Source organism: Patagioenas fasciata, chromosome 8 (assembly GCF_037038585.1).
Source record: "Patagioenas fasciata isolate bPatFas1 chromosome 8, bPatFas1.hap1, whole genome shotgun sequence".
Lineage (NCBI taxonomy): Eukaryota > Metazoa > Chordata > Aves > Columbiformes > Columbidae > Patagioenas > Patagioenas fasciata.
This window is the reverse complement of record NC_092527.1, coordinates 19,759,371-19,774,600: the sequence shown is the minus strand read 5'-3', so window position 1 is coordinate 19,774,600 and position 15,230 is coordinate 19,759,371. Positions and strand designations below refer to the sequence as shown.

General features: G+C 40.7%; 1 protein-coding gene across 2 annotated transcripts; it reads left to right on the top strand.

Annotated features, from left to right (window-relative positions):
* The first annotated feature begins 1,357 nt into the window (after positions 1–1,357).
* VDAC2 (voltage dependent anion channel 2) lies at positions 1,358–15,001 on the top strand. 2 transcript variants are annotated; one of them, XM_065844061.2, is made up of 9 exons: positions 1,358–1,631; positions 5,531–5,602; positions 6,617–6,666; positions 8,952–9,104; positions 9,190–9,242; positions 9,693–9,920; positions 11,129–11,279; positions 12,264–12,321; positions 13,098–15,001. In XM_065844061.2, exons 1-9 carry the CDS (start codon positions 1,373–1,375, stop codon positions 13,187–13,189), a joined length of 1,116 nt encoding a protein of 371 aa, XP_065700133.1. In that variant the 5' UTR covers positions 1,358–1,372; the 3' UTR covers positions 13,190–15,001. The 2 variants fall into 2 exon arrangements, with proteins under 2 accessions (XP_065700133.1, XP_065700132.1); XM_065844060.2 differs by having other exon boundaries at positions 1,498–1,636; positions 13,098–14,176.
* Positions 15,002–15,230: the final 229 nt, after the last annotated feature.

Genomic DNA, 15,230 nt, shown 5'->3' with positions numbered 1-15,230 from the left:
CTTCTGCTGCTCTTTATTCTCTCAGCATGTGGTTTTCCTTCTTGATTCATTAATACATACACCTCTATGGAATGCCAAGCTGTTTTACTTATCAAAATGAAACATACTAACCTGTTGGGTTTTCTGATGTGAAAGTACTGGACTCTCACAAAAAAGAAGTTGCTTATCTTTTGATATAACTAGGAGGTGCTGACTGACATTGTGTTGGGCCTTGCTGCTAATCTGCTCTCTTTTTAATAACCTGGAAAAGTACTGTTCTACTATGTGTTCTGGTAAGTTGGTAGTGTTGGATGGTAATATATATTTTTCATACTATGCAAATGTAATTTGTATCTGTAAACAGTTTTCACTTGTTTGAAGAACTTTGATCTTGTCAGAATCTAACTACGCAGGGGAGAACTATGTGCCTGTCCTGCAGTTCCTTGGCCTAGCAATGGTCTGCATGGGTGACTCTGATTACTGCTAGAGTTGTGCAGTGACAGCTGCAGAACAGTCATTTTGACTGTTTTCTCCAAGCGTTCTCATTTATGATCAGGACAGCATTATCTAAGAAAGCTTTCTGAGGATTACTGCTTCTCTTGACTTGTGTCTTCTGGTGGGAAGTGACTGGAAGGTAAACATGGAGCTTACTCAATTGGAGAGATTGTGGCACTTGTCTGGAAGGAATAGCAAACCTTGTTAGATATCAGATCAGCCCTAGGACAGCTGTGCTGCTGGATGTTGCTCTGTGTCTGTGTGTTTTGGGGCAGCAACAGGAGACCATGTCAGCTGTAAGGTGTTCAAAGAGTTGTGGGCAGTGGGAGAGTGAAGGCGAGCACCCCCAGTGCTCTGCAAGGGCTGGGTGGCGTGGGGCGGGGTCCCGGCAGCTGTGAGAACCAAGGCTGCCTCCAAGCTCTAGGGCAGGCGCCACCGTGTCGGGCTGCAGAGCTGCTCCCCGTGGCTGTTCCCGCGCCGAGGGCCCCACGGGTCCGAGTGCCCAGGCAGACGGGCCCTGAACGGAGCAGTAGTTTCTGGGGCCGGGGAGTGGCCCAGAGTATGGAACCTCCTGCAAGTACTGCCGGGAGCCGCCCTGCAGCTCCGCATCCCAGGGAATGTCCATGCGTTAGAGCCTCCCCAGCAGAATCGCTGCCTGGGTGTGGCCGCCACAGGCCCTCTGAGGAGCCGGTACCTGCGGCGCCCTCAGCCTCGTCCTACCCCCGTGCGGCTGTTGCTCCCCAGCACCGCCCCCCTGCAGACCGGGCTGCCGCAGCCCCACCCCGCGCTGCCTTGTGAGCCGTTATCGCCCCGCCCGCAAGGACCCCTCTCTGCTGCCGGGGCTGCCCCTCCGAACGCCTGCAGGCCCGCGCCCCCACGCCCGGCTCCCCGCTGGGGCATGCGGCGTATCCCGCCCTCTCGTCCGGTTCTGGGCCACCAACGGCGACACCTCTCGCCGGCCGGGCGGCGGTGCGGTGTGGCGGGCGGGGCAGGCGGCGGAAGGGGCGGCCGCGGCTCGTTGGGGTCCTGCGCGTCGGCGGCGGGCGGGCGGATCGGTGTCTCCTTCAGTTCGCCCTCCAGTGCTAGCGGCTGCAGCAGCGCGGCCTCCTCACGGCGAGACCCGCCCGCGCCCCCGGCCCCGCTACCTTCCCACGCTAGCCAGGTGCCCGCCCGGGCCGCGACCGGCCTCGTGGGAGCGCGGGAGGCGGGTGGGGCTCGCCCGTGTGCGACCGGGCGGCGGGGCGGCGAACGGGGCTGCGGGCCGCGTGGAGTCGGGTGCGGCGGGGTCGGGAACGCGTTGCCCAGCGCCCCGGCTAACGGCCGGATGGCGGCGGCTGGGGCGGCGGGGGGTGGTTTGAGGAGGTGTGGGGTGATTATCCGCACGGGTTGCTTGTCTTTGCCTCCCCCCATGGCCTTCGCAGGCGCCGCGCCCTCCGCGGCGTGCGGGCCCGGCCCGGGCCTGGCCGCGGTTACATAAAGGGCGGCGGGGAGGGCGCGGCGGGAGGGGGTCAGGCCGGGATGCCCAAGATGGCCGCGTGGAGGAGTTCACCTTGCGGCAGCGGGCGCCGCTGGGCCTGGCGGCGGCGGCGGGCCTGGGCGCGGGGGAAGGACCTGGCGCTGGGCGCCGCCGGCCGGGCCCGGCCCTGAAAGGCTGCGCCGCCTGCCCCTGCGCCCCGGCCTGGCCGCTCTCAGCCACGCTTCCCCTTCCCGTGTCCTTCTCTCCTGGGAGTCTCTGCTTTATGCTTCCTTTCGGTTTCTGAACACGTAGCTCATTTTCAGATGTTTAATTTTCTTTCCCTTCTCCGTAGAGTCTCTAAACTGGTCTAGCTATGGCTGCTAGACCAGTGTGCCCACCTCTAGGATATAAGTAGGGAGATAGGTGAAGCAAGGGTAATGAGCTGGTTTTTACACATATATATATATATATATATATTTTTTTTTTTCCCCCTGAGCTTTAGCAACAGTACAAGTCTAAAGGCCAGTGGTGTGTCCTGAGTATTTTAACAAAATATTTTAAAATAATATCAATTTCTCTGTTGCTATTTACACTACTGGATTACAGTCTTAGTGTAGTTCTTACCATTTTTTTTATAAAATTTCATTAATACTTTTTTTTTTTTTATTATAGCCTGATCTAGCTTCCAGCCTGTTCCTCAATATACTGAGATCTTAATATTGTTAGAAATATTTATGTAAGTCGTTGGCATTCCTTTAATTATAGGGTGTGAGATAGTTTTGAAATATTACCTCGAAAGAAAACTGACATAATAATTCTGATAACATTAATACGGGGTGTTTAAAAAAGATGGACCAAATTTGAAATCACTGTATCTTTGAAACTGGATCCATCTTTTTGAAACACTGTACATGGGATGATTTAATTTTTACAGAAGAAGAAGGCATATTTGTGAGTCTTGAGTAACAGATTCATTTAACTTTTTTTTTTTTTTAGGGTGGCATGAAACAAGATCAGGGTGGAGCTACCACTTGATTCAAGTAGATTTTGTGTTTTTGAAGTGAGAAATAAGATTATCTGGTAGTTGCTTTCACCACAAACCTCTCGTTGTTAAATGGTACTTACATTTTAGTCACTTCTAACGAGTAGTTTTTAAGTGAAAGACACTTCAAAATAGGGTTGAAGAAAATTACTTCTGATTGTAAGAATTTGCAGATCAAGCTAACTTGCCAACATTGGAGGACCCAGGAATTTTTTTTTTTGGCCCCTGTTTTCATTTAGTGAGCATTCTGATGATGGCACTGTCTTATCAGATGTTTAGTGTACCCCAAATTAACTCTTGGTTTCCCTTTTTGTCCTCATCCATCTCTGTTAGTATAGGATTAGAACAACAGTGTGACGGCTGTACTCGGTTTTAAGTTTTTATCACAAAACTTGCATCTGTAGGCTGGAATGTCTGACAGATACAGGTTGGTTTCCTTGCAGTAAAAAGGGTGCTTAACCAGGCCAGATAAAACGGCAGTATCTTTTTACTGCAGTAGTACTTTGACTTTAGATACAGATACCAGTTTGTTAACTTCTCAGGACATCACTGCTTTGCATAAACCTTGTCTGCGATAGTTTTCTAGTCAGACTAGAAACATTTAAACAAAGCAAAAAGCTCGTCTATTTACACTATAAAAGTACGTCTGCTAAAGGCTAGTATAAAACTTTAAAACTAGACGTAAATATTCTGAAGATGCCACTTAGAAGTGAGATCTATCTATTAGAGGAAAAATGCTTAGCTAAATATTTTCTAAATTATTTTAAAGTGTTAATGAATTGTACAGTTGCTGTACAGCAGAAATTTAGGGGGGAAAGAGCAGTGTTCCCACAGTTTCTCATAATTTGGTGTAACACCTTTTTATTGAATAAATAGTAAGAACCATTTAATCTCGTCACTGGGATTAGTATGTGTTCTGCTATAGAACTTTCTTTTCTCAAGACTTATTTACTATGGACTTGAACTTGGGTTAAGCCTTTTTAAGCTTCAAATGCTCTAAGTCGTTTTCATGGTGGTTTTTGTTTTGCTAAGAGACAGTTTAACTCTATGAAAAAGCAGATGTTTTATATTCTTGAGCAAGTGATGGATGTCTTGCTGTAGTGAAGTGATTACAGGGTTTAGAACTCCTTACTAAAGAAGTTTTCCCTACATGTAGATAAGGATATGGAAACATTGAAATAAACTTCTTTGGACAGAGAGGGAAAAAAGCTCCTCTTGGTAATGTGTTATTGAGTATACTTACGATCTTGCACAGATCTGCAGAAGATAAACAATTCTGTAGCCAGGTGTTGAAAATTTAAATACTGGTTAAAAGTACTGTATGAAAATAAAAATTATTTTTCTGCTTTCAGTTGAAAGTTAACATGTGAAGGTACTGCCTTTGTTATTTTTGAGGTTTTGAAGATATTTTTTTTCATTTTCTTTAACAAAAAAACCTTACAGGAAAGCAAGATAAACAGTCAATTATATTAATCTGACTTTCTTTGCAAAACAAATGTGACAAATCAGTTTGAAAAGATAAGAGAAGATTTTTGTCTGTGTGTGTTTAGTCTTTTTATGGCACTTACCTAGTTACTTTTGTTGTTTTCCTCCCCCCCACCCCGCCTTTTATCAGCATGGGGGGGAATTAACTGTTACTTCGAATATGCTGTTTTCTGTAATTTTAAAATACAGTGCCTCTGTAACAATGACCTTTTGCTATTCGAAGGAAAGTACAGGTAGGTGTATCTTCACAGGGAGGGGAACCATAAGGCCTTGTGAGACCTTAGGCCAGTAGCTATCCATGGGGTGGGGAGGCTGAGTCATGGCTAGGCTGGAATGACAAGTTCTTTAACTGTGAGATTGCCAGAGGCTCCCTAGTTGATAAGGGGACTTTTAAAAAGAGCTTTTCTCAGTGGCCCAGCACTCCTGCTACTTCTTTGTTCTGAACTAAGAAGACCAGCTGACAAACTTAAACTCTTGTGTGTTACAGGGGGAAAAACTTTATCAGATTGATTGCTAGTTAATGGTGTAAGATGTTAATTTTAAAATTGTATGTCTCCCATTTAAAATGTCAGGCAAGTGATGTTGCAAAACAGATATGCACTCTTTGCATTTTGAAAGTAAAACCCCATAGGTCCTTCTAGGTAATTTTCGTAAGCATCTGTCAAATTTGATGATGTGGAACTTTAGGGAATCACTGTCTGCATTAAGTTTTTCACATTTCCAGTTTCCTGGGTTTTGGTGGTAACTGCCAGATGGTGGTAATGTGATCTAACGGTTGGCCAAAGGTGTATGGACAAATCTGCTTGAAACATTGGGAACTGGTGGTCTTGTAATGCTTCTTCTCTACAAGCAGATTACCTAAGCCAAGGAAACATTCATTGTTCATGTTGGACATCACTGTAAATCTGTAGGTGTTTCACAGAATACTGTATTAGTGTGAGCCATCTGTCTCTTTAACTGCCTTCGTACATGAATCTGCCTTAAAGAGTGTCTTAAACAGTTGTGGTAGCCATTTGTGTGCGTGTGCATGCAGTGGTAAAAGATTCACTGTTAATTACCGTGTTACCTTTCAGCTTCAATGGCGATTCCTCCATCATATGCGGACCTTGGCAAGTCTGCCAGAGATATCTTCAATAAAGGATATGGTAAGAATAGTACTTATTATAAAACACAGTGCTTGTGATGTGGCCATGAATTGCCTTTTTAAGCCTGTATGTAAAATTGAATGCTCAAATGCCTGTGTTTTTGGGACAGGGAGAAGGTGTGATGTTTTTACATTATTACCGTAAACTAACGGATCTTTGGAGGCTTTTTGAGGGCTGTTTTGCTGTGAAATCTGTTAAAACTTAATGCCTTAGCCACATAAATGTCAGAGGTGTAATTTAACTTAGTACACTTCATTTACCAATCTGTCTCTGCCACAACATTTGTTGTTATTGAAAGGCATATGTGCTACTGTAACATTGTAGCCTTTTTCTTTTTAATAGAAAGAGGAATAGCTATTGGGATAAAGAATCCTTCAACTTTTAAAATGCTTTAATACGAGGCAGTTGCCTAGTTAAATTCTGTTTTGTTATAGTGCTGTTTCTTTCTGGTATTTGGGAATGCATGTGGGGGCTTTTTCAACAAGGCTGTTGCTCAGCTCTAGGAGTAACAATGTGGATTGACATTCCCATAAAACCTGCCTATATTACAGTTCCAAAGGCTGTGTATTACCCAGTGACTTCAATCTTACAGTTCTTTTACTTGGAGATATTTCTTCTTGGTGCTGAGAGACAAACTGTATGCGTTAGGATGGCTCTTCAAATGGCACCAATGAAAAAGCTCATGCCATCCTGGGAACAGAGTGCATTTTGTCTGTCGCTACATTTACTTTTGGAAGTAATTGCCCAGTAGTTCAATGTACAGTGTACACCAAATGTACGCTCACTTTCTATGTGGTGATGATAGAACAGAGCTCCTGGCTTGTTCTAGAGTGACCTCGTCAACCTACTGTGGCATCTAAAATGTGGGTGTTACTGAAGGCAGTTTATGGTTGGTTTTGTGTGAATGTATATATGTGGCACACTGATGAGACTGCTTGTAAAACCAGACTCTTGGAAAATGTGCCTGGATTTAGTTAAAACCTACTGGTTTAACTTTGGCTTTTGTTTGTTAAGGTTTTGGATTGGTGAAACTGGATGTGAAAACAAAATCTACAAGTGGAGTGGTGAGTTTAACCTTTTTTTTTTTTTTTTTCTGGATATGTTCTGATATTTAATTAGAAAGGACACCTTCCAGATGCTGTTAAGTAGTTTATAGCTTATATGAACGTTATGCTTTTGGTGTCAAATAATTTCAGAAGCCCCTAAAGATCTGACTTCATTCTGAATGTAGCAGGGGTATTGCAATGTTTAGTAATCTGTGTAAAAATAAAGAGCTTTATTAGTTGTCCCTCATCCTGTGTCTGAAGGTGAACCAATTACGTTTTTGAAGTGTTTTGATTTATCATAGTACACAGAATTTATTTCTGAAGTACTTTGTGATCCTATCAGCGTTTGGTGGAAATTTCTGGTATCTTAGTGCCTGTGTTAAGTAGTTGACAGTGACAGGATGTTGAACCTTTGGCTCCTCTTTAAATGTATTAAAAGTGTTGCAGTAATGTTCAATGCAAGATGACTTGGTCATGCAAGCAGTGCCTCCTGTAACTTATATCTATTTCTAGAGCAGATTTTGCAAGATATAAAGGTAGATTTTTGTTTTGTTTTAATAACAGGAAGCTCTAACAGTGTAACTCACTACAAAACAAGGTGTGTGGGATATATGCTGTGTTTTTGCTAGAAGTGTGTGTCCTAACTGAAGCCCAGTTTGCAAGAGCCCTGTTGTAGATGTAGTTTTTATTTTAGCTTGTTTCTTTCAAGGACTACCAGTAATGCTGGTAAAACTCTCTGAAAAATCTAAGGCCTCATGTGAATTCCATAGTGGTTATAAGCCTTCCTTCCCAGGAGGAGGAAGTACTGATGTGTACGTACTGCAGATGTTTTAAAGAAGAGATAATGGAATAATCTGCCACTTCTGAAGCTATTACCACAGTGGTTGCAGTCACATATACCCTGTGCACTAGAAATAGCACAAAGCAAGAAGTTAAAGCTGAAGGTATTTGGACCTGAAGTTGTATAGTCCCTGTCACTTGTTAAGAAACAGACCTTACTAAAATTAAGCAACTGTGTGGATGGTTTAGTTGTTCACTAACATGGTTCAAGCACATATCTTGGCCATGGTGAAATTTGATCAACCACCATTATAGAACAGTCTCATGCATGCTTATGATAGGCAGCAGGTCTTGTGATGTGAGAATACAAATGCTTAAGGACTTCTAAGGATTTATGATTTCAAATGAGGTCTTTACAGTAAAATTTGTGTTTCCTTCTGGAGGAGGTGAGTGTGCGGGTTCAATTTGAAAATAATACTGTGTGTGGATGAAGTCACGAGATAAAAATTTTAATCTCTGTTTAAAAAAAAAATGAAATAATTTTTTTAAATCTTAAGGACAATAATATTTCAGTGGAAACAGATCCTTTACCAACCAGAAGTGGAAGCCTGATTTGTTTTGTCTTTAATTTCTGAATAGTAGTACACAGAAATTATTCTCTCTGTTCTTTGTGAAAATCCAAATACTGAGAGATGTTAGTGACAACTTAGAAATATTGTTCACATCACCTTATTAAACTAACTTTTAAACACTTCCAAGAATTCCAAATAAGACTGTACCAGAAGCATAAAATCAGACTTTGCCTTTTCGCACAATTCAAGCATAAATGTTTTTCTAGCGTCATTAAACCAGAGTGTGAATAGGAATTTTATAGCTGTCAGTAAAAACATATGCGTGTATATGGCTTGTGTGAAAGGCTGACTTATTGGTTAGGCTGAGAGCTCTCTTAAAAAGCAACAAAGAACCCAAAACAAATAAAAAAACAAACTACCACCCACCCCTGATTTGAAAAATGGTGTCATTCTATGACATTTTACAGTTGTACATAATTTATTTTTCAAGGTTGGCTTGAGTAATGGAAATATGTATGTGTTCCTTAAAGAATTTTACTGGAGTTATGTGCCCTGTAGTGTTCTTGGCTCTTGGTTTGATTTTTAATTTTCTCATCAGGAATATCAGACTTAACTTTATGTTTCAAGAACTGTTTCCTGCTTTTAAGGAGACTACATACAGTAACTACTGTCTTGCTTCCGAGTTGTGTTGCAAACCTGCATGTTTTATAATAGTGGCAGAAACACTGCAGTTGAGATGGGGAGCGGGGGGAGGCCTCCATATGAGCATGAATCATCTAGTTCTTGTCTGTGTCGTACCCCCTTCTTGCCCCACAAGTTGTCTAATGTTGTTAAACTTGTGCAGAATAGCAAGATCTTGGTGTTTGCTGAAGAAAAATGTTTTCTCTTTTGGCACTCTAATGCTTTCAGGATCACATGTGTCTTCTGTATAACATGGACACTTCTTTTTAGGAATTCACAACATCTGGTTCATCGAATACAGACACTGGAAAAGTGAATGGGAGCTTGGAGACCAAATACAAGTGGGCTGAGTATGGGCTGACTTTCACAGAAAAATGGAACACAGATAACACTCTGGGAACAGAAATTGCAATTGAAGATCAGGTAATAGATTAGGAGAGTATTTGTATTTGTTTTACCTAACTGGCAGAACCGAACTTAAAGCTTTATCTTTTTCCCCTTGAATTAGATTGCCAAAGGCTTGAAGTTGACATTTGACACAACTTTCTCACCAAATACAGGGTAAGAATGGCTAACCTTGTTACCTTGTTTAGGGCGACAGCAACACCAATCGTCAGGAAATATTAATCTGATTTGGTATATTAACAGGTGCTTGTATGGTTTGCTATCAATCCAAATTAACAAATTACATTGCTAAAGGCTTCTGCTCTTTAGGATGACATTCTACAGGGCTAGTACTGGACTTCTCACAACAGCCCGCTTTGGTTATTTTCTGGGATAGAAACACGTGGAAGATTGCAGGAGGCATGAAAATGCCTCTATGTTCATCACAAAATGCCTGTCTGGTACCCTTGTGCTTTCTTGGTGGGATATCTGTCCTTTGGCCCAGTCTAGAGGATGCATGTGCATGGCATTTAGATTTGTTGTGTAGGGTCATATGGCTCAAATTTGACAGTTAGTTCATTGAGGAAGGTCAAGCATTGTCTTAACGTAACTCTTTCTCTGTTTCAGAAAGAAAAGTGGTAAAATTAAGTCAGCCTACAAACGTGAATGTGTAAACCTAGGTTGTGATGTTGACTTTGATTTTGCTGGACCTGCAATCCATGGTTCAGCTGTCTTTGGTTATGAAGGCTGGCTTGCTGGTTATCAGATGACTTTTGATAGTGCCAAATCAAAATTGACAAGAAATAACTTCTCTGTGGGTTACAAGACTGGAGACTTCCAACTGCACACTAATGTGTAAGTAATAAAAATTGTGTCCAGATTTACATAAGTAGGCCTTCTCTACTGTCCTTCTAGTCAGAATACAAATGCTTGAAATACCTTGCAAGGTGCTTGCAAGGCCATTAGGTGGGGTGCATTTTTCAATAGAAAATGACAAATAAATGATAAATGTTACTTTGTATCTCTCTCTTTCAAAACAGTTCTGTGATTCTGTGATACTCATGGCTTGTTAATACTGAAGAGCACAATATATACTACAGCATACCAAAGTGCAACCAAATCGGAAGTGCAATAGTTGAGTTATGCAGAGCTGATCATGATTTTTTTCCAGATTTCCCATTACATAGAATTTTATCTGACTATAATTTAAGGGCAGTAGATTTATTAGAGGTAGTAATTAGTGTTGCACTGTTTAGGTAGGCCAGTAGTTGTTCCTGGAGCAATACTAGAGCTTTGCTGTTGGACTTCTTGAGTAGGTTCATCTTCTTGCCTGTCTGGGATGAGAAGTGCATGAAATGCTTAGAATGTAACTGAACAAGTGTAAGACATCTTACTTATGTACTTTCTTCAGACTTGTGCCTTTAGATCTTAAATGTCCTTCAGAGCAAGCTAATCAAAACCTATGGAAGAGCATGCTGTTTTCACTCTTAAGTCAATAAAAATTGCTGGTGTTCTAGTATGTTTAGTTAGGAAATAACTTCATTTTTGAGGTAGAAGTTGGTCCTATTGGAGGCTGAGGATGTGGATTTTGTCTGTCTGGGTTTATGGAAGTATAGGGGCATGGGAGTAAGCTACAAACCACTTCATAGTCTGGGCTGTAAGAATTCCATTTCAGTTTACTAATGTCAGACCATGTGACATTTTTTTAAAAAGTCATCTAATTCTTTAGGAATATCATGCGTGTTCAATAATCATAGAATTCAGAATACCTATTTCCTAACTATTAGCATCTCTGTTTGTTTTGGAAGGGTATGATCTGGAATTTCATTCAAGTACTTAGTTCAACGCTGGTGTAACAACTAGCTGTAGCACTCTAGCTTATTTTCCATCAATTATTGCAGTTTAATTTTGCCGTGAAGCCTGCCTTCATCTTCCCTTCTCCTATCAAAGTGTGTAACAACTTAAACTTTTGACATTCTAATTGGAATAAAAATTTGAAGTAGTTAAAAAAATGCTTGGATTATCTAGGTATGGGAAACTAACTTTTTTCTTAATTTGTGCAGCAATGATGGTTCAGAATTTGGTGGGTCAATTTACCAGAAAGTGAGCGACAGTCTTGAAACTGCTGTAAACCTGGCTTGGACAGCAGGTAGCAACAGCACTCGATTTGGCATTGCAGCTAAATACAAGTTGGATTCCACTTCTTCTATCTCTGTAAGTATGGCTCTAACCAAAAGGGTTATGCTAAGCACAGTGTATTTTCAGTTTCTGAAAATCTGTGTATTAGTACAAAAGAAGGTTTTGCAACTCAGAAAGTCTTGTAGCAATTACTCTTACAATCCAGGCAGTCATAATTCAACCAGCAGTGTTTAAATTCTGCGATGCTGCATATGACCAAGTCTTCTAGAATCTGACTGTCAAATGTTTTTCTACTCTAGGAGACTTATAATATTTAGTAAAAAAAAAAAAAAAAAAACCCCACAAAAAACAAAACAACCAAAAAACCCCACCTTCATGTCCAATTCTGGAAGCTTACATATTATTATTTTTTTTTTTTTTAAACCAAACCAGCAGTCTTTGGGGAGCTCTGTCACATTCTGATGTGAAGAACTCTGGTGATACTGCTTAAAAAGGTGATACACAGAACAGTTATCTGTTTATAATAAAATTAGAATTGAACCTGAATTATTGGAAGCCATCCTGTAGAGGAAGTAATGCAAGTGAGATAAATAATTTTGCACATATTGTTTATGATGATATTATGAAATGTTTGCTGCTTGACTTATTGGACCTGCAAGATACTAATTCTTTTGTAATAATCTGTATGTGGAGGATTCTTCTGAAGTGGCTTGTTTTGAGAGAACGTGGTGGTCAATTGCTAAGCCCTTCTGAAAAGTAGGGGCGGAGTGTGGAACTTCACCTTCCAGACTACATTCCAGCAACAGTTCTCCGGACCCTTGCGTTCTCTCTGCTCTTAAATATGTTACTTCTGTAGCTGGGGCAAAGGTATAGCTGGGAAGAGAGAATCCAGAAAGCACAGAGATATTGAATGAACAAGTGAAAATTGTTTAAGTTGATAATGGTGGTATTGCCATAGTTATTCTGGCTTCTGAATGATAACAAAGAACTAATCAGTTACAACTCTTCTATTGCTTTTGTCTTGATTGTTTTTTTTTTTTTTTCCCCCCTTCCTCCCAGGCAAAAGTGAACAATTCTAGTTTAGTTGGAGTGGGTTACACCCAGGCCCTGAGGCCAGGTAAGGGTTATCACATGTATTACATCACATATGTATCTTTTATGCGTCACAGAGAAAATCTTTGAGATCTGTGCATTTATATGCAATTGTTTCTCCAGAATAATTTTGTCTTGAAGGCAAAGTAGATGTTTATAGGGGCTTATGTTGCACATCAAACCTTTATCTGAACAGAACAAATTCCATTGTATCTAATGATATTTCTGCATCATATTCCTCACTGATTTCTGTAGGAGTCAACTGTATTGTGTTTGGTAGCTTAGCTTTAGGCTGTGTAAGCAGTCTCTCTTTCTGTTACTTTCTCCATTCATATTGTATTAAATTATAGCAGGTCTTGACATAATGATTGATTGGCAAAAGAACACATTTCCTGCTCTTCATGTTTAGTAAAAAAAAAAAAAAAAAAACAAACCTGCAGAACTTGAATAATTCTGCTTAAATATGAAAAACAGCTGCTAATGTGATATTACCATTGGTTTGTTCCTTTTTTGAAAACCAATAAAAATAATAGTTTACTTCCATCCACCTCACTACCTGAAAGGAGGTTGTAGTGAGGTGTGTGTGGGTCTCTTTTTGCCAGAAAATGAGTGAGAGATATTGACAAAAAGCATCTAGCTTGATTCACATGACCAGCTTTCAATACATTTCATGAGTAAATGGATTCTTCTGTAGAAACCTTTAGAGGAAAGTAATAATATAGGAGAAGAGCTGGGAGTTGTTAATGACAGAGATTGAGTTCCAATAGTATGTTGTAAACATGCTTTTTAAAAATCTTACAGGTGTGAAGCTTACAATGTCTGCCCTGATAGATGGAAAGAACATCAATGCTGGTGGCCATAAACTTGGTCTTGGCCTGGATTTGGAGGCTTAAAAGGGCGAAGAAACTGCTGCAGAGAAGGGATATCAGAAGAATTTGGCCTTAAAATGCATTTCCAATGTGACCAGCAGGCTTTTTTTTCCAGGAAGAATGACCTAGAACAAGAGCTGTATTTGAAGTATTTAGACAGTTACTTGTTAGCTGGTTTCTAGTTAAATTGGTTACCCATCTAGTTAAAATTCCGCATTAGTGCAGTCACTTAAACATTATTTAAATGTATTTAACTGTTTAATGCGCTACCCACAAATAATGAAATAGACATTTATGAAAACTGTACAATTGTGTGCATGTTTGTTTTTATGTTCCTTTTAACATTCGATATTGCCATTGAATGAAAAATGGATCAGTGGATGTTTTGAAATGAGGTTAATGGTTTTGTTAGATCACCTGAAGTAGAAATACATTTGGTATCCCAAGACAAATTATGAATAAAACAAGTACACACACATATCTGTGCCTCAGATATTTTAAGAGTCAAGATGTGAGGGTAGTGCTCAGTTAAGTTTTAACTTCAATCCAAGAAGTAGTGCTCTGCACCTTTGTGCAATTAAGGACCTCCATCCCACCCCACCCATGACAACACTGAATTTAGGTGTTTTTCACTGAACAGTTGGATTCCTCAAGCAAGTTGAATGTGCTTTTCTGTCAGGTAAGATTTGTCGTAACACAATAGTTTAATTACCTCTGTCTTCCACGGTAAGATTTCCTGCATTACTAGTTGGCCTCCTGATGCAAAAAGCGCAGAATGATGTACCTGGCACACTGAGACATTTAAAAACTGCTCCTTTATGCTTTTGGCTAAGGGGTGACAAACCTCACCACAAACACACCTTTCGCTTATATTTGTGTGAAGTAAGACGTATCTCTGCAACTGAATGTAACTGTAATGGTGTAACAGCCTGCTTATCCCACCTGCTGTGAGAGGTTTCTGCTTAAAATGACTGAAATAAAGGCTTAATTTTAAATGGAGACAGAGGAAAATGCATCCGATTTTGCTTTCCCTTTGACTAATAAATCTTGGCAGATATCCATTTTAAGTCCAGGAACATGCAGAATAATGGAAGAACTCATTTTTTAATTCTATCCTGTAAAAACATAATATGAGGAATATTTGCTCTGTGATCATAACATCCCTTAATGTCAGACATAACTAGCTGTGCATGCTTGTAATGTGGAATATATTAAATACATGTAGCTACAATGCTTAGATTTAAGACCAAATTTAATGAGTTTGGGGAGTGCCTGCAGCCCACTTCTTACAGTCTCACGTGGCTGAGAAGGATATCTTGGTGCTTGGTCTTGCAGTATGAAGTTCACAGCAGCTTTTCTCATAGGGCAGGTGGCTGGTGCATGGTCAGGAAGCTTTACCTCTGGTTTGCAAGTTGTATTTGGTTCATGCTGGATTAGACTTAAGCCCTACAGAAGTACTAGTGGTTTGTTCAAGGTCTTGTTCCATCCTGCGTTGTTGCTCTCATACTCAAATGCTTGAGTTAACTATTGTGTTGTAAACTGCCTGTGTTTAGACTTCAGCTGTAGAATAGCTGTCACCTTTGAAGAAAACAGAGCAGAGCTTAAGCTCCCAGCTGAGGCTCTTGAGCAGGCTTGCTCATCTATTTGACTGTGTTTGTTACACGTCAAAGAGAAAGTTTGGCAGCATTTGTGCTTTGGTGTATCTTTGCAGCTGTTGTAATGAAATGCCCTTTTCTGAGAAGCGCTTCCAACACTTAGTGATGGAAGAAGCATGTAAGGTGCGATTTGTTGCTCTCTTACTGCATGTTAATGTTGTTAAACTATTTTTAGTTGGAAGTGTTTTTATGTGCTAGATCACTCAAAGCTAGAGATTGTGTGGTCAAACGAACTGTAGTACAGGTTCTTTTTAGTATGGGTTCTCCTTTTAGTATGATCCTGTTAGGTGCCTCACAAAGTACGTCTAGACTTCTGGAAAATAACAAAACAAAATGCTGTGTGCCTGCATGGATCACCCAGCTGTAGCACCTGGGCAGATGAAGACTTCTGCATTTTGTTTATAAATGAA